Raw genomic sequence first — 24135 nt, 5'->3', positions numbered from 1 at the left:
TCTCACCAGCATCTCTAGGTTTGGTAGCCCGAGCATCCTGATACTTCCAGCCCACACTATCTCTCGTGAGGACCGACTCCAAAATTTCTCCAGCCAGGCAGACCAGGCTGTGCTGAGTCTGGAAACCAAGCAGGCGGCGGAATGGAATGCAGGCCAGCTAGGGGCTCTGGAGGGCTTCTTGCACACTGGCAGTGGCACTGTCTCCAAACCAAGCTGTTTGGCTAAACTGATCATCTCAAAACTATGCAGCAGCTGGTCCAACAACAGCTGCACAGACACACACTTGAGGCATGGCCTCTCTCCACGAAAGCATGGCTGTAGTTCAGTGACAGCTATGACTCACTGCTTTCTAGATTTAAAAATCTGGCTTTGCCATATAAACAAACAGTGGCTGGAATCAATGTAAATATCGATTGCATTTCCCTTCAGTGGTGAGGAAGATGCCGCAAAGACTCCAGATTGAAGAGAAATCACGTCCAGTGGACTCTGCTTTGCAGGATCTTAGCTGGCATTTGTGATGAGAAACACAAGCCATGGAGAAATTAAAAAAGCCACAAATTCTTTGACACTCCTGTCATTAAAAGTTGGTGTCTATGCTCCCTCCCCTTGAATCTGTGACTGCTTTGACTTATAGAATACAGCAGAAGTGACATTGACCAGTTCCTAGTCTTTGTCACACCCCTTACCATCAAGCATTGCATGAAGAGGAACTTCCCAGTTTGCCTACAAAACGATAGCTTTGTCTTTTAATGCTTTCTCTGGCCAACACCCATGCATGTAGCGTGGTCTTGTTTTGCACGGGCTGCCTGATAGACCCACGCTCCCAGCCATCTCTAGGAGAAAACTCCTTTGACTGGATCAGGTAGCCACACTTTTCTCAGGACTCAATCCCTGCACCCCAGCACATTTTAATATTTCCCCCCAAGTCAAAGAGGTGCTGAGCTGTGCTCATCCATTTTGCACCTCTGTGGCCCTTGACAAGCGCAGCTAGTATAATCACAGCCCGGGCTGCCCAGGCTCACACTCACAAGGCGGTTGGCGAGGGAGATGGTGCCTGCAGTCACTTCGGCCTCTTGCTGACATTTGAGTTTGTCCGCCGTAGCTTTCTCAAACTTGGCTGTGAGCTTCGCCAGGTTTTCGTTAAGGTGCTGTTTGGGAAAGAACACAAAGACCGTTAGTAATTTCAGCTCAAGTCACACCCAGTGCTTCCGAGACGAGGGTTCACGTGGAGGTGATTTTGAAGGAAGTGCTCAGTGGGGACACCCTCAGGGACTGGGGGAAAAGCTGGGCTGGGAAGGAAAGGAAGCCAAAGAAGGGGTGATTGCAGGCAGAGTTCTAGGGAGGCGTTCAGCTTGGTCCCGCAGGGGGAGTGTGGAGTGGAAGTACAGAGATGTCTTGACCCAAGGCGGGAGGGCTGAGCGTCTGTGCTCCAGGACCTCAGAGGTTGAGGTGTGATGGATGGGGAGGTGGGAAGGGGGGCATACCCTTTTCTCTCCTTATGTTAGGGGAAAAGAGGTTCCAGCAGCCTGAAAAAGTAGTGTAGGGGCTGCTATTAGAAACAAAAACATATCAAAGCCTGGGGTTAACACAGAAAAGGTCAGCAGCAATGGGCCTGGGGGATGACTGAATGCACCTGCCATAGCTCGTCTGGGGTTGGGCTGCTGGAACCCAAGTCTCTCCCTGGCTCTAAGGGCCTGGAAGTGTAAGATAAGTTTTACTGAATCTCATCTATTCTCTCCCATTATCACAAAGTATAGGAACATTTTGTAAAAGGATGTAGTTTCAATGTTTTCTAAATTCATTAAGAATTTAGAGTTGAAGCACATAGCTTTTGTTGCCCTCAGAATATATATTTGCACACACAAAGACACATGGACATACCACATACACCTCCAAATATACCTCCTGTCTGTGCAATACCTGGTGTCAGGCTGCCTTGTTGGCCATCACTAAGACACAAGAGAAACCAATTTAGGGCCAGGTTCTTACAGCCAAGTAGTTTGCAAAAGCAGGCGGCGAGCTATCAGTTAATGGCCAGCAGCCTGGCCATGCCCACTCACCTCTTCTACTTCCCAAGACTTCTGTAAAATTACATGAAGTAATTAAAAAAATCACAAGCCCATAACACCAAGCAAATTAGCGAGGGCCATTTGGAGGGTGAGGGAGTACAGTAGACTTACAGAGGACCACACTGATGGAGACTGGGAGCAGGGCGGGGGAGCTGAAACTCGGAGTTGGCCACAGTTTGCCAAAGGGGAAGCTGATTGGCCTGGGGAGCCCCATATAACCTGGAGATTGTGGAGGTGTAGGGTGTGACTGAGGGGCAAGCTGAAAATAGGAGGGTTAACTGGACGCCTGTTGTCCCTGCCCCCATATCTCCATCCACATGCCCAGTATGCAGTGCCACCGGGCCCCTATGTCACCAGGCAAGAGAATTGACAGAGGCAGAGAAATGGTGCCACATTCGGCCTTCAGGATTCATCCAACATAACTCACTGGGTCTTGACAACAAATTCCACCAGTCAGCTGCTCTGCCCTTGCCTGCAGAGCTAGGATTAGCTTTTGATTGCTACTCTTGTAAACATGAAAGGATAAGAAGACATTAAATGAAAGCCTAGATTAAGAGACACAAGAAGAAAAAAATGACTTGAGAAAAAGAGAGAGAATTTCAATAGCAACAAAAACAGCAACAGCAACGTCAAAGTTACAACACTTCACAATTAGTTTCTCAGAGGATTCAAGATATCTCATCCATGAAACAAGAACAGGGTGCTATCAAAAGGAAGAGGGAACAAAAACTCTTGTGGAAATGACCATTATTGTTAATGTAAAATATGATATATTCAATAGAAGGGTTAAAAGATGAAAGGATAAGAAAACGGACAGTGACAAAAAGATGTGAGAAAACAGAGGACCAACCTAGGAGGTCCAACATTCAACCAATATGCATTCCAGAAATAGATTAAAAAGAAAACAGAAGGGATATTCAAAGAATATGATAATAATTTTCCAGAGCTGAAGACAATACGTCTTTGCACGCCAAGCATAATGAATAGAAAAAGAATGACAGCTACACTCATCTATGTAGTTTCAGACACCAAGAATCAAGAATAGGTTGAAAGACTTCCAGAAAGGGGCAGAAATAATGCATGTACAAAGGAATGGGACCCAGTCTGTTCAATTCTCACCAGACCCAGAGCATAAAGCATTCAATGTTCAATGGGAATAAGGTTAGCAGCTCAGAATTCGATACTTAGCAAAACCATTAGTTCAGTGTAAGAATAAAATAAAGACATTTCTAGACTATAATCATTGAGAAAATTTGCATCTTACTTTACTTCTGAGAACGTTATTTGAGAATGAGCCATAGCAACCTAAAAGAAGAAACCAATGAAGAAGTAAGCATAGATGGGGTCCAGGAGTCACCGGAACTGACTCAAGAAGGCAGTGACATGTGTTGATGCTCCAGTACTGATGGGACCTCTAAACCAGGCACAAGGGAGAAAGACTTAGGGGGACAAAAAAGGACTTCATAGAATACTGAATTGAATGGAGAGTTTAAAAATAATGGAGGCTAAGAAACTAATAGAGAGAGAGAGAGAGAGAGAGAGAGAAAGTGGAAACTCCAGGGGGAAAAGAGGTCGTATAGAAAAAGGAATGCAATTACAGTGTACCACTTAAATCTGATAAGAACAATATAGACATGTTCACAGAATAGAAATGAAATGTATTGATTTTTCAGCTTTGTGAATCATTCTATGGACAGAGCCTGGGACACTCAATTTTAGCTACAGAAGGGAATGTGGATGTTCCCAGTCTTGGCAAGTGTTAATACAAAGCAAAAGTATGATAAGTAATGATAACAGAAGTTGGGAGTTAGAAGGAAGAGGGAAGGGGTGAAGGCAAGGGTAATAAATAGCTTTATCTTGAAAGCTGAGGGCTTCAACGAAGCTGCCTCTATGTGATGGAACGAGAACTAAAGGTTATATCAGCTAAAACTAGTTACCATAACCATATTGGGAAGACGTGGGGATAGACAACTCAGAGCCTCAGCTAGCTAGCAGGAAGTCAGCTGCCTCCATAAGATATTAATACATCAAGAAATGGAGATATCAGCATAGCACAAAAGCAGAAGTCAGAAATGCAAATAAGCAGAGAATGAAAACTGGTCAGATGAGTCTAGTGTTGAAAGAAAATCAAAGTTAGTGAGGACTATGGCAAAATGCACAAAGCCACATGCTTGAATAGGAAGCTACTACTTAACTCCAGGGTCAATTAATGTTACACAGGAATCTTTTGATTATTTTTAGACTGCCTAGGAATCAGATTTTTACATAAGAGCACCTGCTGTTTTAAATATTGGCAATTAATTAAATCATTTGCAAATAGTATCTGTGGGCCAAATAAAACATAGTTAAGCCTCTAGGTAGCAGGCTCTGATGTGGCCTCAACCATCAGTTGAAATAGATATCAGAATTAAAGGGATTGCTTTTTCTCATTAGGGGTCTTTCTCTACTATGTGATATTTCACTCTGTGTGTGGTTATACACTCAGTGAAAATGCCTTACTTGTTCTTATTACTACTATTTTTATAAATTGTGACATTAATGTACGTTCATTACAGAACAAAAGAAACTACAGAGCATCAAATAAGTCAACAAAAAACATCCAAAATCCACCACCCAAAGAAAACCACTACTGTTAACATTTTTATATCTTTCTATTCTATGTATAGTAATTAAGTTGAAATTATATTGTACAACCTGGTTTGAAATATGCTTTACCCCCTCCACTTTACGTATCTTGAAAATGAAATTGTTTACTTGGGATTACTCTAAGACCCTAAAAGGAAGGCTTGAGCGTGAGCGTGTGGGGCTGCATGAGGCTGGCAAAGGCCTCAGCAGCGTGGAGGAGGAACTTTCTTGCCCGGGAGGGCCTGCGTGCTAGGGATGGGTGTTAGCCCAACTCCTCCTGTTGTTAGTAGGAAGTGTCCACATTCTTGGGACGTTGACAGGCATGTGTATAAGCAAAGGATGGAGAGGAGGCTGTTAAAAGCATGAATACATTTTTTTAAGAAAATATTTTGGCAGAAAAGAAGCGCCTTCCCAAGGTAGCCAAGTATTTTTAAGATATTCGTATTGCTTTCACAGGTTGAGTGGGCCCGTCATGTGAATGTTGGCTACTGAAAAGGTATAAACATTTTGAAAACATTCCCTTTGCACCAACTGTTCCTTTAGCTAAAATAACTTGAGTCAAGAGTCTTTGAAGTGTAGTTCTTATTACACTTTTCTGGGAGAGACTGAAGAATATGAAAATTAGTGGGAGATATTTTCCCTCCTCAAAAGCAGGAATGGGGACGTGATGGTGTTCTTTGTACTTGGTGTTCTTTGAAGGAGGCCATTGTTATGGTGATTATCACCTGTTTTAACTAAACTGGTCCATGAACATCTGGATTTATAAAGCAAGCCGTTTAGAGGAGATGAGTTGCTTTACCAAGCTGTCTTTTTTAAATAGAGAGATCGGTTGCAAAGATCTTTTCAACTAGAGCCTTAAGCCATAGATTTTAATCTAACAATCAATAAATCCATGTTGCATGAGGCATGTGGCATGTCTATAATCCTACCTTTCACAATTTGTAAAACTCTCTGTATCATCATGATAAATTTGCAGCAAGAATCTTTTTTTTTTTTTTTGAGACAGAGTCTCGCTGTGTTGCCCCAGGCTAGAGTGAGTGCCGTGGCGTCAGCCCAGCTCACAGCAACCTCAAACTCCTGGGCTCAAGCAATCCTCCTGCCTCAGCCTCCCGAGTAGCTGGGACTACAGGCATGTGCCACCATGCCCGGCTAATTTTTTGTATATATTTTTAGTTGGTCAATTAATTTCTTTCCATTTATAGTAGAGACGGGGTCTCGCTCTTGCTCAGGCTGGTTTCGAACTCCTGAACTCGAGCAATCCGCCCGCCTCGGCCTCCCAGAGAGCTAGGACTACAGGCGTGAGCCACCGCGCCCGGCCAAGAATCTTATTTGCCTGGAATGCACATGCAGATTTTAAAGATCCAGAAATTTTTGGGGGTTGAACTTGATCACAGCAGTGATGGAGTCCAGGCACGAGGTTGCACACACAGTTAAGGGGGGCAGGAGTGGCAGAGTGGTTACAGTTGAGCCCAGAGAAGTGGGGGCAGTTAGTTGGCTCCTGCTGCCCCTGCATCGTGGGCTGGGCTCTGGGCCCCAGTTTTACACGCGGCACATCTTTTAATCTCTACAACAGTCCCACGAAGCAGGCACTATTATTGTGTCCATTCTCCTTCAGTAAGCTGAAGTTTGGGCATTTTAAAGACCTTTGTAAGTATGACAGCTTGGATTAGAACTGAGGTCTGTGGACTGACAAATGTTTAGCTGCCACATTCTCCTCCAGGTTTCTGATTTCTACCTGTCACTTTGGTGGTATCCATTTTAATAAGAAAGGTGGAGCTTAAGGGTGTCAAAGTAAGGAATTCAAAATCTATGTGGTTGGAATTTAAAAATATTTCAAGCATTAAGGGAATGTGATTATGATACCTGAGTCATGTGACTGTCAGAAACTTTTGTTTCTCTGATTAGATTAGCATTTTTCCTTACCTAAGTTGTTTTGTAAAAAGTTGTAAATGACTAAGGGGTGTGGAGGAAGACCTATTTCCTCTTCACTGTTGATTGATCTCACTTATCAGTTAACTTCTCTCTTACCTTTCTCACACAAAAAAATACTTCATGACTATTATATTGTCTAAGATGGAATGTTAAATATACTCTTTTAAATTTGGAAGGAAATGGAAACAAGCTGTATGGAAAAGAAAACAAACTAATTGAATTTTTGTAACTCTATAAGCCAGCCTTGTACAGAAAATGTTATAATCCTACTAAATTTCTTTGTTTTCTGCCTAGATAAGCATGATCCTAACTTTTAACGTTGGAGCACTGAACCCTATTTCTCTGGAGCCTGTGTTTTCCGGATGGCTGTTCTCAGCTTTTCACCTGAATAGACTCTTTAAATCTGTATTCTGATCCTTTCAATTATTTCGGGTTGACAAAGGAAATATTCTCTCCAAATATGTGTCAGCCCAAGATCACCATTCCCATCCCCCAATCCCAAGTGAAGTTGATATAATGATAACATCTGCATGGGGCTTATAAAAGCTAATGACTCTTATAGTTTTATATTTACAGACAAGGGACCACCACCTAAACCACAATATGTAATTTGTGGTTTGTAATTTATTAATAAAAGCTTTCATGAAACAATGCAGATAGCATAAAACGTGCCCACATGCCCAGGATACTGAGAGTGAGACAGACAGACAGTTGCTAGAACGGACTGTATAGTAGGCAAAAGAGGTGAAGTAAGGCAGTTAAAACCTACATTTCAAAGGGGGAAAAAAAATCTCAAAATTTTAACCTTTTGTTCTTCGCTATCAAATGTGCAAAAATGTTAAATTCATTTGTGGCTAATAAGACAGTTGGCTCCATGGGTAATATTATTCATCTATTATATGTATCTGCCTGTTATATTTTCTTCCGTCAGGGGAAAAGGAGAAAAATATGACCAGAGCTATAAACCAATGGTCCACTGGAACCGTCTTGCTTGGCCTATATGGTGCTTGAGAAAGAAATGTGAAAAGCTGCCTCTATTGAAAAATGAGGAGATTTTGCATAAAAACTTGGTTTTCCCACATCTCTTTAAAAACCATAACGCTGGGCATTGAGTAATGGCTGGGGAGTGCTGTTTGCCTTGGAGGCTAACTAGCAGGATGGGGGCAGGGCTCTGGCTTCACTCACAGTGATCTTGGCTTTGATCTTGGCCAGCTTCTCCTGGGCAGCTGTGAGGTCCAAGGTGGCTTTGCTCAGTGCTTGGCGCTTGGGTTCCACATCGCAGAACACCTCGTAGAACCTCACAATGTTGATGACCCAAGAGCAGAGCCCGGCAGCCGCGTAGGACTTGGTGGCCACGAGCTCCGGATTGAACTCGGGGTCTTGCAGGTACGGTCTGATGGCCTTGAGGCAGTTCTCGTGAATGTTCTCTTTGTCGAAGTTGATGAGCGAGTCCAGGAAGCCATCCACTTTGGCCATGGCGACCTTGGCAGCCTTCCAGCTCCGGTCCTTGGGCACCTTGCCCCGGGGGGCCGTGAGCACCATCACAGCAGCGCTGACGTTGCTGACGGCCAGGGGCGGAGAACCAAACGACTTCAGCTCCGTCAGGTTTGTCTGCGAAAAGAGAAGGAGGTCATTAGGGGAAAACGAGTGGGCTTCCTTTGTCCTGGACCACTGATGGAGTTAGGACGTGGAGTGATCAATCTGAAAGGGCTGTTCGAAGCTGGCGGCAGCCCTCTGAATTTTAAACACCATGACTCATGAATAGGAAACCAACGCTACTCCCCAGTGGCTTCAGATTTCCCTGAATGGTTAGCCAAGACTCAGCTCTGTTCTTTTTTTTTTTTTTTTTTTTTTTTAGACAGAGTCTCGCTTTGTTGCCCAGGCTAGAGTGAGTGCCGTGGCGTCCTAGCTCACAGCAACCTCAAACTCCTGGGCTCAAGTGATCCTTCTGCCTCAGCCTCCCGGGTAGCTGGGACTACAGGCATGCGCCACCATGCCCGGCTAATTTTTTATATATATATCAGTTGGCCAATTAATTTCTTTCTATTTATAGTAGAGACGGGGTCTCGCTCTTGCTCAGGCTGGTCTTGAACTCCTGACCTCGAGCAATCCGCCCGCCTCGGCCTCCCAAGAGCTAGGATTACAGGCGTGAGCCACAGCGCCCGGCCTCAGCTCTGTTCTTTCAGCACTTCCACTGACTCGCAGCCCATTAGAAACACACAATTATTTCACATTCAGCTGAAAAATATAAGGATGCCGACATACTCTGAAATCTGCAGCATGCCATGAATAAAAGATAAGGTTATTATAAATTAATTTCCATCTTGGATTGAAGAGAATAGCACTGTAACCCAACTCATTTTTTTTTTCTTTAATTAAACTGCTTTGTTCCATGAGCTTGTTCTAACTACACTTGACTGTCCTGATAGCAAAGCAGCATTTTCTGCCATGAGATAAGCCAGACGGGGAGCGAGGTACAGCCCGTGAGTCAGCTGCTCTGCCTGGCCTCAGGCTTGTCCTTCGCTCCAAGCGGCGCTGGCTCCAGAAAGAGACGGCTGAAAGAGTTGATCTTGGAAAGTCACTTTGACGTTCCAGAACTTGCCTCCTTCATCTGTAAACTGGGGTCCGGGGGACCCATTAGTCTGTAAATTAAACTGTGTCATAGATGCGTATGAAGTTGACTTAAGGCTCGCTATGGCATTCAATGGGAAGCCTATGCCCACGTGTAGGGAATGCGTGTGTAACTTTCTGTTGCCTCAGTATCCATTTTGAATAGAGGTTTAACTTTTTCATACCAGAAGCAGGGCTCAGCCACCATGGACAGTTCCCAGTTCTTCACCACCCCCAAATGGCTCAAGCCGGTGGCCAGAGATGATAACCCAGGGGCATCTCTCCTAGCAGACTGGGCTGCCTGCTTTCCCGCCACTTCCTCCAAATGGACCATTCAGCAATTTCCCCGGGGACTTACAGTGACCCACACTTTACACCCATATGCTGGTTGCCACGTGATTTTTCTCTCTCCCTGCCTGACTCTTTTCCCTGTGACCCATGGATGGAAGACTGTCTTCCTGACTCACGGAGCCCTCCCTGCCCAGCCTCTGTGAGTACAAATCTTTGAACTTTGTTTCCCATGATGGAGGCGTGTTGGATTTGTGCCTTCCGTCTGAAGAACCCGGGGCTGCCCCACACCCGGTTTTCCCAGGGGTGCTGGGGAGAACACAAGGTTGACCTTCCAGTGTCAGAGTCATGGTCAGGCAGGCAAAATGCACACAGGCGAGACGAGAGCCACGGGACGTCTGCAGGTATAAACGCGTTTCCCGTGTGAGGGGCTCCTGGTCATGGTTCGAACAACTGTCATGAGGGTGTCTCCCAGGTAGAAGAGGTATCTGTGAAAAGCACACTGGAAATGCCCATGCCCAGGTCCCCTTCATTTTCTGTTGGCAAAAGGTTGCTGCTACCTGCTCTGGTAGTGGAATCCCAATTTAGCTATGGGCTCTGAAAATACTATGAAATCTTACTTGCTCTCAGGGCTGATTTTGTAAGTGAGCAGAAATCTTGACTTTAAAGAGTAGATCCTTGTGCCAGATTAATCTGAGGTGCTCTTGAGCCTGGAAACCCATAAACAGGAAGGATTATTTCCAACCCCTAATGGAAGTACCAAGGAAGATGCTCAATTTTCTTCTGCAATGGTTTTCACGTTTGGTCATGACGAACCCAGCAGGGCAGGAGAGAAGGGCGGTGCAGGTGTGAGGAACACCAGCACACCTGTCGGTCATTGTGACCCCTCGGAGGTGAGAGAGGGCCACGTGAGAAAACACAAACAAACAGAAACAAAGAAAGCCACAACTGTGAAATAGCATAAGTTAAGCAACGTACAGAGATGAGTTTTATAACCCAGATGTAGCACTGCTAATGTTTCAGTGTACAGTAACCACTTCTAGTCTTTTTCATATTCATATCTATCTATAAATTAATCATGACTCTCTTGGTTTTAGGGACAGAAGATCTTGCTGAAGTACAGAGGGGAGTTTTCTCGCTCAGGTGTCTGGGAAGGGTTGTGTGGAGCTGACCGTAGGCGTGAGTGGAATCGTGTTTTGAATGTCTGCAGGGCCATGTGGACTTTCTTCTGCTTTTGTGTCTCCTTGTGTGTGGGTTTCCTTTCTACACTCTGGTTTCTTTGTGTTGGAGGGCACACGGCCTAACCCTTGGGCTACCTTCTCCCTCTCTCACTGTGCCTTAGCCACAACCACCTCCTTCTCTGAGCGTATTGACTTGCCAAGCTCATTGCCACCTCCTGACCCTGCCCGGCACACATGCTCCTAAGCCATCTGCCTGGCTGCATCCGTCAGGATCTCAGTTCAAATGACCCCCATTCCAGAAGAATCAACCCACCAACCTTCCCTTCTTAGTCATTTCCCAACTAGCACCATGAGGATTTCCTTCAGAGAACTTGAAATGACTGCAACTCTTCCTTTGTTGACGTGCTACAACCCTCCTTCCCCTGACAGCAGGCCCCCCCCATCTACCTTGTTAACCGTGGGAGCCCCAGTGCCTAGAAGAGAAACTGCTACACAGTAAGTGCCCATCGACGTGTGTGCTGGGTGATTGGATGGGAAGAGAAGGGGAAGAGACTTTTTTCTCCAACATGAGTCAAAATTTAAAAAGCCCTAGGAAATGATCGCACTTAGTTCAGCAGGGATCCTCAAGCCTTGGGGCAGGCAGATGGGGTACTCTAGCGCTAACAGGAGCATGAAGCTGGAAGAAACACATTTCAGGAGAAGGCAGAGGTTCTGAGTGAGCCAACATGGGCACGATTGGCTCCACCCACTCCTGCCCCAGGGCTACTGTTCCAGCTGTGGCCTTGGCCTGCACTGCTCTCCCCAGGTGTCTGTCTGATGAATTCCTCCTTCTCTAAGCTTTACTACTGCAGCCTCCACCTCCTCCCCACTTTCTCCCGCACGCCCCCGCCTCGGTGCTCTTCCCCACTTGGCCCCACAGAGTTCTACCACATTGTGCCAATTGCCTTTTTATTATGCTTTTTTTCTCTTGTGCCTTCCTTCTGCTAGAGCATAAGCTTTAGAGAGGCAGGATCTTTGTTCATAAATGTGTCACATGCACCCAGAGCAGTGCCTGGCACGACGAGGGTAGTCAGTAAGTCTTTGCTGAGCGAATAAATGAATGAATAAATGTGTGTGCAAAGTCACCATTGGACAATCACTTATTTAGTATGTGTCAGGTGTTTGTTTTAAGTGATGAGGATACAGCAGTAAACAAGAATCCCTTTGCTCATTTGGGTCAGGGAGACAGGAAAAAAGAGATAAATCTTTGATATTTTGGATAGCAGAAAAAAAACAAAAACAAGAACTCGCCAGGGCTACTGAGACAGAGAATTCTTGGGATGTGACTACACCACGTCAGCTTAGTAGGGGAGTCTCTGGGAAGGCCTCTGTGACAAGCTGACATTGCAGCTGGGACCTAAGTGAAGGGACAGAGCTGCACAGATCTGCAGGAGGCTGTTCCAGGCTGCTGAGTCGCGGGTGGGAAGGACAGCGGCAGGAACAAGCCCGGCCGTGACTCATGGTGGCAGGGAGTGGAGTTGTGGCTTATGCTCTGAGACACGCTTGCTGCAGTGTGGACGCTCTATGGCCGGGCTGGGTGGATTTGGAGCGAGAAGTTAGGGAGGTTGCGTACTGGTGTAGGCGGAGGCTAAGGGTGGCCTGGGCCAAAGTTTTTGCAGCACAGATAGTGACAAGTGATTGAATTCGGGACATATTTTGGAGATGGTGTAGGCAGAACTTATCGACAGTTTTAAAAAGAGGTGTGAGGGAAAGTTACCAGCCATTCTTCTTGAATAGAATTTTTAAAAAGTCTGTATATGGACAACCCACAATTTGTCTAAAACTTATTTAATTTCTGGAAACCTAAGTCATTTCCAAAAAATTTACCTTATGGAGAATGCTTTGCTGAACATTTTTCTATAGGAATCTTTCTGAAACTCTTAAATTAGTTCTTTAGGACAATTTTCGTAGAAGTGGATTTGCTGGGTCAAAGGGTAGAGACATTTTTAGTATTCTTGGTACATACTGTCGGATGATTTCCCAGAAATTTCAATTCCAATCATCAGTGTTTGAGAGAGCCTATATGTGCTCCCATCCTTTCAACATTGGGTAGTATTTAATTATTTTACAATTTGATAGGGTGACAATGGGATCACAACGTTGGTTTAATTCATACATGTCTATGTGCACATGTATTTCTAGTGATGCTAAATAATTTTTTCATGTTTGTAAGTGATTTGAATTTCTTGTTTTCCGAAGGGTTTGTCCTTGACCTTTCTACTGGGCTCTTTGTCTTTTTCCTTTTGATTACCGAATTAGTTACAGCTCCTGCAGGCAAAAGGATGACACGACACACCTGCTCTTTTGAGGAAAGCAAACTAAAGGAACTGTTTATAAAAGTGCAGACTGAAGAGGCCTAAGAGAGAGTGTGTTATCCTGGGCTAGTAACGTCGGGGTGCAGCTGGGGGGCTCTGTGCCCATCCCTGGGCCAGAGGAGACACGCGGGGGGACTGACTGGCAGCACCTGGAGAAGGACCGAGCCCTGGGGGAAGGAATCCCACAGTACCTGGAACCCTCGGCTGAGGGCAGGAGCCAAGGAATGAAGAGCTGGATCTCACCCTCTTCCCCCACCTGTTAGCTCCTGGCGCACAGCTTGGCCAATGGTCCAGGAAGCTAGAGCGCAAGGGCCGGCCATTGATGCGGTCCACGCCCCTGAGCCTCCCAGGTCGGGGATAAAATAGTAGGAAAGGGCAGAGGGTGGGTGGGCCAAGGAGAGGAGGGGAGAGGAACAAATGGGAGATTTTCAGGATAATATGTGAGAACTTTTTATATGAAAAACATATTTACCCTTTTTCCCTATATGTTGCAATTTTGTTGATGGTATTTTAGTGATCTATAGAAGAAGTTTAAAGTTTTTATTTAGTCACACTTAGTAATCCCTTTCTAAATGATATTGTCCTTTGTTTCTATGCTTAGAAAGACCGTTCGCATATATAAAAATTGGTCTGGAAACTTATAAGAAGTTTTCTAGCTCTTTTACAGTTTTGTTTCTTTCTTATTCTTCATTGTTTTATAAGGCAATTCTATTTTGTCCATTTATTAAAAGGGTGCATACTTATTGCGGAATATTCAGCAAAGATAAAGATGAAACAAGAATCATGGTTTTACTATCCAGAGATAAAACATTACCTGTACCCTGGTGTGTTTCACTGAGTAACTTTCTTTATCCTGTCTCTGTTGGTCTGTTGTATGTATATAATATATATATACAGTCATACATTTATATATATGTGTATGCATACATTTATATGTATGCACAAACATGTATAATGTATATGTATATATGTATGCACACATATACGTATACATACATATACATATCAATCACTGTTTATGCTATTTTTGAACCTACTTTTTCACTGAAAATGATATCTTAAACCTTTCTCATGTCAATTATTTTTGCAGAATATGATTTTCAATAAACAATGCACAGTTTTTTTCTCATTCAGATTGCATAATTTATTTAGTCAACTCCATATTGTTGAACGTTTAGGTTATTAAATCTTTAATAGTTGGTTAAATGATAGGAACTTTTAATAACACTAGGGACAAATACACCAAAAATCAAATTAGAGTTCAATTAGACTTTGCTTACAAGCAAATTGGAACAACAGTGACGTCCTTATAAAATTGAATCTTCCAGTACACAAACTTGGTGTATATATATTTGTTTATTCACTTCTTTTTTTATACTTTTCAATAAGGATATGTAGTTTTCTTCACAGTTTCAACAAAATTTTTTACACTTATTTGTACCTTATATTTTGGTTGTTATTTTGAAAATATATTTCCTAACTGGCTGTTGTGGATATTCGGAAAGCTATTGCATTTTGTAATTTATTTTATAATGGGCCCTTATAACCTTCCCTTTTATTTGTTTTATTATATTTTTATAACATCTATGAATAATGATACATTTGTCTGATATTTTGCAATATTTATGTGATTAATATTTTTTACTTATTATTGCATTGGCTAGGACTCTAAGACAAATATTTTAATTCTATAGTGAAGGGGGTTGTCACTGCACTTTTCCTATTTTAATGGCAATGCCTCTAGCGTTCCATCATTAGATGGGATGTTTTGCTCTTGGATTGCTAGCATCTGCTAGCAAAATACCCAAATATCCTTTTATTCTGATTTTACTAGGAGTTTTAGTAAAAAATGGATGTTGGATTATGTTAAATACCATTTTGACATTTCTCAAGGTGACTATAGAGCTTTTCTCCTTTGATGTATGTTTGGGTATGGGTATATAAATAGCCTTATATACTGAGTTAACCTTACCAGTTGGTGGCATATTATTATTTGAATAAATTGCTGGAGTCAATTACTAGTATTTTATATAGATGTCTTACACCACTACTCATTAGTTAGATTAATCTGAAGTTTTATATTCTGTGCTTTATCTGTCACTTTTAGTGTTGAGCTTATCACATAATGAAGACACTGAGAAGTCCCATAGGAAAGAAGTCTGTCCAACTCCGTTATCCTAGAATTCCCAATGTTATTTGATTATCAAGTCTGTTTTTTCTATTACTTGTTAATGTTAAGCTAAAAGATAAATGACAGACTGAGAAAAAGAATTACAATTTATACACCAAGGGATTAATGGAAAAAATTTAATTTATAAAGAATAGCTATAAATTAATAAGAAGAAAACCACCTCACAAGAAAATGTGCAAAAAATCTGAACAAATAGTGGACAGAAGAGGAAATCTAAATATTTGAAAAGATTCACAGTCTCATTAGAATGAAACCATTTCAAATTAAAATAAAAATGAGAATTTTTTTACCCATTTCATTGAGAAAAATTTAAACGACTGGAAATATCTAAGGTTGGCAAGGATGTGAGAAGAATAGTACTCGTGACTATGAATAAAAACAGCCAATTTGGTTAGAAATTTGGCAGGATCTATTTAAAAAGTGCATATTGTTTGTAGAGTTTCCTATTGTTTCTGTAACAAATTATCATAAACTTAGTGACTCAAACCAACATGGACTTACTGTCTTACACTTCTAGAAGTCAGAAGTCCTAAAATCAAAGGGTTGGCAGAGCTGGTTTCTTCTGGAGGCTTTGGTGGAGAATCTGTCTGTTCCATGCTCTTTTCAGCAGCTGCTAGGGGTTGTCCTCATTCCCTGGCTCATGGCCCCATCTCACATCACCTTTTCTCCCTCTGCTATTTAGGGCCTACCTGTACACACACACACACACACACACACACACACACACACACACACACACACACACACACATCACAATTTCTTTATCTAGCCCTCCTTTGATGGACACTTGGGTTGTTCCCCTACCCTGGCTATAGTGAATGATTGCAAATGATGCCGCAATAAACATGGGAGTGCAGACATGTCTACAAGGTATTCATTTCATTTCCTATGGGTATATACCCAGAAAAGGGGTTGCTGGGTCATATGCTAGTTCTATTTTTAATGTTTTTAAGGAGTTTCTATACTCTTTTCCACAATGGCTGTACCAATTTACATCCCTCCAAACAGTGCATAAGGGTTCCCTTTTCTCTACACCCTCACCAACACTTATTATGTTCTACAGGAAATTTGTGAAGAAAGTAGATTTTAGGTACTCTTACCAAACACACATACACACAAACACACACACACAGGCACACACACACATATATAACTATGTGAGGTGATGGATATATTAGTAGTAATATGACTACAGTAATCATGTCATTATGTATATGTATATCAAAATATCATGTTATATACCTTAAATATATACAATAAAAAAGGAGGGAAAGTAAGTTGGTATTGTACCCATATAAATACAAATACAAATCCATTTGTACTGAAGACATATTTTATATGTGTATTATTACAAATGTAAGTGCATAGAAAAATTGCTGGAATAGATATACTTCAAATTATTATAGGAGTTATTTTTTTGGAGAGAACCACATAGGAGTTATCTTTAGGGAGAGAACCAGGGCTGGAGTGAAAAATAAGGGTGGGTTTATCTTGACCCTGTATAATCTATACTATTTGAATTATTTTTAATAATAAAAATGCTATTACCTACTATTTGTATAAGAAAAAAAATAGTTCACTATAAAAATGCATGTGGAATAAATAGAAAATTCCAGGTAACTTTGTGTGCATGGTGGGGGAGGGGGGCATAAAATTGCAAGACAAACCATTCCTAAATTACGGCAGAACAACTTACATTGGATTTATTTCAGTTCATCCATAAAAACAAAATAAAACTGACAAAACGGAGACTTAAAATGTGCAGAGACTTACTACCAAGCTGTGATTTATAGGTATTCTTTATGTATTAACTAAAGATTTATTGTTAACTGTGAAAATGATGAGAACACAGGGAAATGATCTTTAAATAACAGAGTTCTGTGACTGCAGAAGGGTTTGAGGATGGCCCAGGAGTCCTCGGGTTCCTGGAGCAATACTTGTTGTCCTCACTGCACGTGGTGTGCTCTGGTCCATTCTAGCCCGTCTACAAAACCCAAAATGCAGTTTGAGGCCCATTAATTGGTCACAAGCTGTGCAGTGTAAACGCCGGGCTACAGTTCAACTTCTTAGTGATGCCACGGGACTGCTAGCGGTCTTGCTCAACTCACCTCCAGAGCCTGTCCTCCACATCACCTTCGGAGGCCCCCGGGCTCAGACACACCACACCTGTTCATGCATCCAGGTCTTTGCAATGACCATTCAACCCTGGGATATTCTTTTCCACCAACTTCTCCGTCTAGGGAAGTCCTCATCCTTGTACCGTGTTTCCCCGAAAATAAGACCTAGCCATAAAATAAGCCCTAGCAGGGTTTCTAAGCATTTGTGCTATATAAGCCCTATCCCGAAAATAAGACCTAGTGATGGGTGTTGGCTACGCAGCGTATCTGCACAACCCATGCATTTCCTCGCGAAGCGGTAAAGAAGACGAGCAGCCCTTCTCATCTGCCCCACGAGAGCTCTATTGCTCCACATGAGAGGTGGCGGCCAATGGTTCTAAAGGAAACAGAGTCGCAAGAAATTCAGGATGGAATTCGGGCTTTGGAGAGTTATGATGATGTTCCAGAAGAAGATGACTTAACTATATTTGAATAAATGTAGATTGTTGGACCGTACTTAAAAAAAAAAAGTAACACATCCCCTGAAAATAAGCCCTAGGGTGTCTTCTTGAGGAAAAATAAATATAAGACCCTGTCTTATTTTTGGGGAAACATGGTAGTACTTGCTTACTGGGCTTTCTCTTCTCTATTTCCTCCCTGGCCAGGCAGTTAGCTACACCTTCTGTGCTCTCAAGTCATTGAAAAATTTTAAGTTTTGTTTCTATTAATGTGACACATGCACATAGTTTGCAAACTCTAATAGAGCTGTAAGGCTTGGAACAAATCTCATGTTCACTTCACCCCAACTCCAGCTCTCCAGAAACCACCACTTACACAGTTTCTTCCTTCATTGCTTCCAGATTTCACTCCTGATCAATAAGAGCATGCTTATGCTGCTACTTTTTCATTTTGGACATTATCTGCTATTGACCTCCTTTCCCTCTCAGTGGCCCCCCTGCAATGGTTATACCAAATTTTTAGTTAAATTAACATCCAGCAGGTGCACGATTATCATTATAGATATTGTTCACTTTGCATTATATTATCATTCTTATATACCTTAATTTTTCCCCCTGAAATTAATAGAAACCTTTATTGTTTGTTCCCTGGTAAGGTGACTTTTGGGCAAAGACATGAGAGAAGAAGAGCAGAGAACTATGGGGGTAGCTGTTGGGTGATTGTTCCATGCAGAAGCAATCGCTGGGTGGGACTGTGCTTGGAGTATTGGAGACACAGCAAGAAGGTCGGTGCGGGTGGAACAGAATGAGCAGAGAAGAGTAGTAACCAGATCAGTAGAAGGCAGTGCACAGGAAAGATTGTGGAGGGCCTTGTAGGCCATGGAGATGTCTTTGGATCTTATTCTGTCTTTGATGGGATATCCCTCTAAACAGAGGGATAACATGGTCAAACTTCTGTTTTAACAAAGATCACTCAGACGCTGTCCTGGGTAAAGGCAGTGCTGGAGCAAGGGTGGAAGGAGAGAGACCAGCTGAGAGGCTACTGCAACAGGCCGAGGAAGAGATGAGGGTAACTTAGATCCCAGTGACAGTAGAGAGGAGATAAATTGTTTGAATTCTGGTTATATTTTGAAAGTAATTTGCTAGTAGATTGGATGGGAGTGTCAGATAAAGATCCCATTAATTCCTGTTAGTCCCTTTCCTGGTAATAGGGAAAATAAACGGAGGGACCAAGAACTTCAGTGACTTGTGCCAAGACACACAGCTAGAGGAAAGCACCTATCATATTGCCTGGCACATAGTAGGCACTCATTAAAGATGGGTTTCACTTTCTTTGTGGCAGTGCTATCTAGACTTCAAATCCAGTGCCATTTTCAAAATCCCAACGCACCACTGTAAGGCTGGTGGCAGGGCCCCCTGCACTCCCTAGATCGAAAAGAAAAGGCTCACAAGACCAGACCCAGCAGGGACAACTGCCAGGCCATGCAAATACCGCCAGTTCCTCCTATTTCTCAATGACCACCAAAGGTCATCCCAGCTCTTCCCCTCAAAAGTCCTCAACCCACTTAAAAGGGTATGAAAGCCTTCCCCCCTTTCAAACAGATGCGACTTCTAGCCCCCCCCCCCCAACCTGCGAACCTCATCCGGGACTGCACAATAAAGCCACATTGTTTGGCCCCACTCTCTCTCTGTGTCTGTTTCTTTAGCCACCAGAAAACCTTACAATCACTTCTTGAGTTATGTGTCTGTGTTTATTTCAGTCAATCAATCAATCAATCAATTAACCAACTGACAACTAAACCAAAAGTATCTATGAGAGTTCACTTTGTTTCCAGTTTTGTGGAAACTGAAGTGATTACTGATTATAACAATATAAACAACAACATCAACAACAACAAATATTTACCGAGTAGCTACCATCTACTAGCCACCTTTCATATACTGTCTCATTTATGGGGCCTATATTACTATTACTTCCAATTTACAGATAAGGGAACATAGGCTCAGAGAAGACAAAATCATTCCCAGAGCCACACGGTTAGTGAATAGTACAGCCAGTATTTGGACTCGGCTCATCTTTGGAAATATAAAGGCTGTGTCAAAAGCTCTTATGAAAAACATTAGTCTTCTTGGCAAGAAATAATCAGTGAACAAGATGCGAGGAGGGCATAAATAAAATGGTTCCATAGTTTGTGTTCTGGAAATCAGAAAGAGAAGAGATTGATCTGGAATGTAAGTTTGGTTTTGAAATATGGGTAGGATTTAGGTGGAATAAAATGAAAGGAGAAGGAGTCCTGGATGGTGAGGAGGTGGGGACAGTTTGGTCAAAGGCCTGCAGGTTGCAATGAGCATGCTGCGAGGGCCAGGGAGGAGCCTGGCCTGGCTGTACGGAAAGGTGCAGAGGTGGTGGCGTGGGTGGACTGTGCGTCCAATTCCCGGCCTACTGAGCAATATAGCAAGTTCCTAAAGGAGAAATCCTGTGTTTTGTGTTGAGGTAGAGGCCCATTTAAGGACTTTTAGGGGTTCTCCCACCCTACATCATAAAAATACTAAAATGCACGCACATCTTGCATTGAACATCATTTTTATGTAAAGTCATAAGAGGATTTGACAATGTACCTAGTTTAATCTCAGTTTTGCTGAGATCCTAAGCCAATAGATGCTGCCTTCCAGAGTGTGAGCTGCATGGTGACTATGCAGAACTAATTTAAAGAAGTTTTCAGAAGACATTACTTTTGACTTTTAAACCCTTCGCCCTCATTGGGGATATAAAGGAGTGAGGAGGTTGGAGATGATGAGGGAACTTTTAGTGAGCTGTTGGGGTGTCCCACCCACTCTGCCTTTAAGGGAGGATGGGGGGCAGCTACTCCTTTCACAGAAAATCTAGAAGGAGAGGCTTCAAGAAGACTAATCAGTGAGCTTCACATGTCTCCCTCCCCCCCCCCAGTTTGAGTGACACAGTGGAGGGGGGTCTAACTCACACCCCAGAAATGCAGAACGTGTGAGAGCAGCTGGCTGCCCCAGACAGTGGGGCTAGGGAGAGCATGCTGCCTTGGGTGGCCAACGCTCTCAGAGCTCGTTTGGGGAAAGGAGAGACAGATATCCCCAGTGGACTAGAGGCAAGCCATCTGCATGGCTGAGCGGCCATAGGTTGTCTTAGGTCCTGCCCAAGTGCTTCATTTGAAGTGGGTAAGGGAATTGCCAGCCTCTCCAGAGAAGGAGGAAGCTATCCGTAAGGGCGAGGTCCCCAGTGACTGGTGGGGAGTCTCCAAGAACCCTACATGGGTGTCCCAGTAGAAAAAAGGTCAGCGTTTGGTCCAACTCTGTTGCCAACATGACATGATTCTGACTGCCCTTCTTTTTTTCCCTTCCACTGTTGCCTCACAACCACAGCTATCCAAATGGGAAAGATGGTTAATTGTGAAGAATGAGAAAAGAAAGAAGCAGCTATCCACCTGCCCTTCCTCTCTTCTCCTCGGAGTAAATTTAAAGAAAACGAAAATAAAATTGCTCCATGCATGCATATCAAGTCATGCTTGTTCTACCACATGTTACATATGTGAGTTGAATCTAGTTGACAACACAGTTATATTGTTGCCACTTAATTGAATACTTACTACTTTTGATTTTGTAGATTTAAAAAAGTATATAATTTGGAGCCAACAACTCGTTTTAGTCTCATATCTCACACATTTAATGCAAGGGCTTTAAACAGCTCGTGTGTCCTGTAGAAGCTAGTGGCCCTGGGCTCCCATAGCAGAAATGTCTCTGGGATTGGATTATGCAGATGTGAGTTCAAATTCTGGCTCTTAATGTTTAAGTCTGTGACTCAGGGCAAGTCAGTCTTCCTCTCCTGATCTTGGTTTTCTCCTCTGTGAAGCGAGGAGGTTAGACTCATTGACCTCTCATGTACTGGTTGGTTCTAAGAGTTACGTGTCTGGGATTTCATTGGCTGCTCATGGAACCTACCAGATAGTTTAAACAAACGTTTGTTCGCTTAATGAATAAACCAGTGACAGCTGGGCCCTCCCAATCTTGCCCTGGCATCTCTGAGGAACAGCAGGGCTGGGCGATCTCTGGGCAGGTCTGTCTGGGGGGCGGGACGGGGTGGGTAAGCAGTGGCCGCCACTGTCCTCCTACCTTGTTGAGGGTGTTGAGGGCGGCCTGAGCTGCGGTGAGCGCCGGCTCGGCCTTGGCCAGGTCTTCCTCACAGTCCTTCTGCTTCTGCGTCACCTCCAGCATCATGAGGGCCACCCTCTGCTCCTCCTCGTCCGCGAGGGCTTTCTCTCTGCTCACCTTCTCCGTTTCCACGCCCACCACCTGGATCAGTTTGTCTGCGTCTTCATTCTTCTGCTTCAGCTCCACTTCCTGGGCCGCCAGCTTGGCCTTCAGAGCATCCACCTGCATCAGGGAAGCCGGGGCTTATCAGGAGCGGGGACCAGAGACACGGCAGGCAGAGCCCTGGGGCCCAACTCTGCGGAGCAGAACACATGACAACTCCCCATGCCACGGGATGAGGCTCTGTTCTCAGGTGGGACCACGCTCCCTGACCCGAGAAAGGAAAGGAAGCCTGGACATCCCCTCCTCTCCACAGTGAATGTGCTGAACTATTCCAAACCACACCTGCCTCGGCCTTTCTTTTTGATGCCCAAATGACGTGGGCTGCTTCTCCCTGACGCTGCTGCCTGTGTCTTAGAGAACTTCTTGTGCCTAACGTAACACTTTTTACACGGCAGGCCCTTCATAAAGATCCGTCATTGTTTAATTAAAACTGGCCAATGTGCAGTGTGCCGAGGATTTAGCAACATGCAAAGAGGGAATGTCTACTTTGCATCCTGAGAGTGTGAATATACAGATGGACATATATAAAAGTAGAACTCTGACCCACGCCTGCAGCACCCTGCCCAGGCGACTGGCCTGCTATCTACAATAACCAGCCCCGGAAGCAAGCCTGCTGTAAGCCAGGCTCGTAGGAAATCAGACTATCCCTAGTAACTACCCAGCTAGACAGACAATAACTCCTGCAGCAATTGGCCAGGACTTGATTCATAATGAACAACTTCCTTAATTTTTTATCCCTGCTTCCAACTTTTGATCAATCAGAGAAATCCAAGCATGCTCCCTTAAGCAATCCAATGGGATGCCCGACTTCTAGTGAGCCTGTCGCTGCCACCACTTCCCCACGCGGACAGCCTCCCGCAGGGCACACCTGAGGGCTCCCCCTTCGTCACTACAAAGCTTTTCTGGTTTCCTGCCTGCTTTTGAGTCTCTGCTAAATACAAGTGACAGTCGCTGACTCCCTTGTAAGCTCTGAATAAATAGCCTTTGATTGTTCTCATTTTGTTGTCTTCATTTATTTATACAATTTTTACTAGCAATAGATGACCAGATTAAGTGGGACAACAAAAATCCCCGTGGCCCAGGCCAGCTGAATCCCACATCCAGCCTCTGAAGTCACATGTTGTCTGGAGGCGGTAATGAAGTGATGGGATGTCAGCACCTGGGCAACCATCTATTTGTCTCATGCACTGGAAAGAGAAGAATGATTTTCCTCTCTACCTTCAGGTCAGCAGAGCATGGTGATTGTCAGAGGGTGTTCTCTGGACCACAGCATAAGCAGCACCTTGGAACTGGTCACAAATGCAAATTCCTTGGCCCTAATCCAGAGATACTGAATCGGAAACTCTGGGGCGGGGAGGGCCCAGCAATCTGTGTTTCAGCTGTGATTCTGGTGCCTGTCTAGGTTTGAGAACCGAACTGCTGGCCTAGGGGAATGGCCTTTTCAGATGCAAAGAGAAGACACAGACCTGTTTATTTCTGGAAAGTAAAAAGGCCATTTGTATTTGCAGTACGGCCCATAAACTTTACATTCCAGAATGACCTCTCGCCTCTCATTTTCCTGCAGTCTATTTCATGTGACAACCAAAGATTACTTCAGAGCTCCTGGAACACGTCAAACAGATTCGAATGCTTTATGATGCAAAATGCACAAGGGGAAAATAAAACTGAGGCTTAGACGCTGCTGATAATTCCCTTTTCATGGCAGATCAAAAGAAAAGAAAAGGAAAGGGAAAAAAAGAGAATGCTCTTTAATTTTGTGTATTCATAGAAACAGGACCTTGTGTTAACCTCAAACGAAGGCCCGCTCCCTAGAACTTGTCTTATATTCACATGTTGGAAGGTTAATCCGTTTCCATCTCCCGTTGTTCAGCTGCAGAGTTATTTCTACAAGGACAAAGATGCAATTGTAAATCAAAATGATTGAGCCGCATAATCACGCCAGTCAGCAAACACACCAGTAACTTTTTGTTCCTTTTTAAATCTTGGGAGA

General features: G+C 43.6%; 1 protein-coding gene across 1 annotated transcript in view; it reads right to left on the bottom strand.

Moving 5' to 3' along the window:
- Positions 1 to 24135, bottom strand: part of DNAH9 (dynein axonemal heavy chain 9) — a 312997-nt gene that overhangs the window by 85322 nt on the left and 203540 nt on the right. The window contains exons 49-51 of the mRNA XM_020280809.2: positions 21945 to 22205; positions 7812 to 8237; positions 1029 to 1148 (exon numbers count right to left, since the gene is read on the bottom strand). Of these exons, the coding sequence (XP_020136398.2) occupies positions 1029 to 1148; positions 7812 to 8237; positions 21945 to 22205 (807 nt within the window). The remainder of the gene's footprint in view (positions 1 to 1028; positions 1149 to 7811; positions 8238 to 21944; positions 22206 to 24135) is intronic.

Source organism: Microcebus murinus, chromosome 18, assembly GCF_040939455.1.
Source record: "Microcebus murinus isolate Inina chromosome 18, M.murinus_Inina_mat1.0, whole genome shotgun sequence".
In the NCBI taxonomy this organism is placed as follows: Eukaryota; Metazoa; Chordata; class Mammalia; order Primates; family Cheirogaleidae; genus Microcebus; species Microcebus murinus.
Note: the sequence above shows the minus strand (reverse complement) of the source record. Positions and strands in the feature narration are given on the sequence as shown.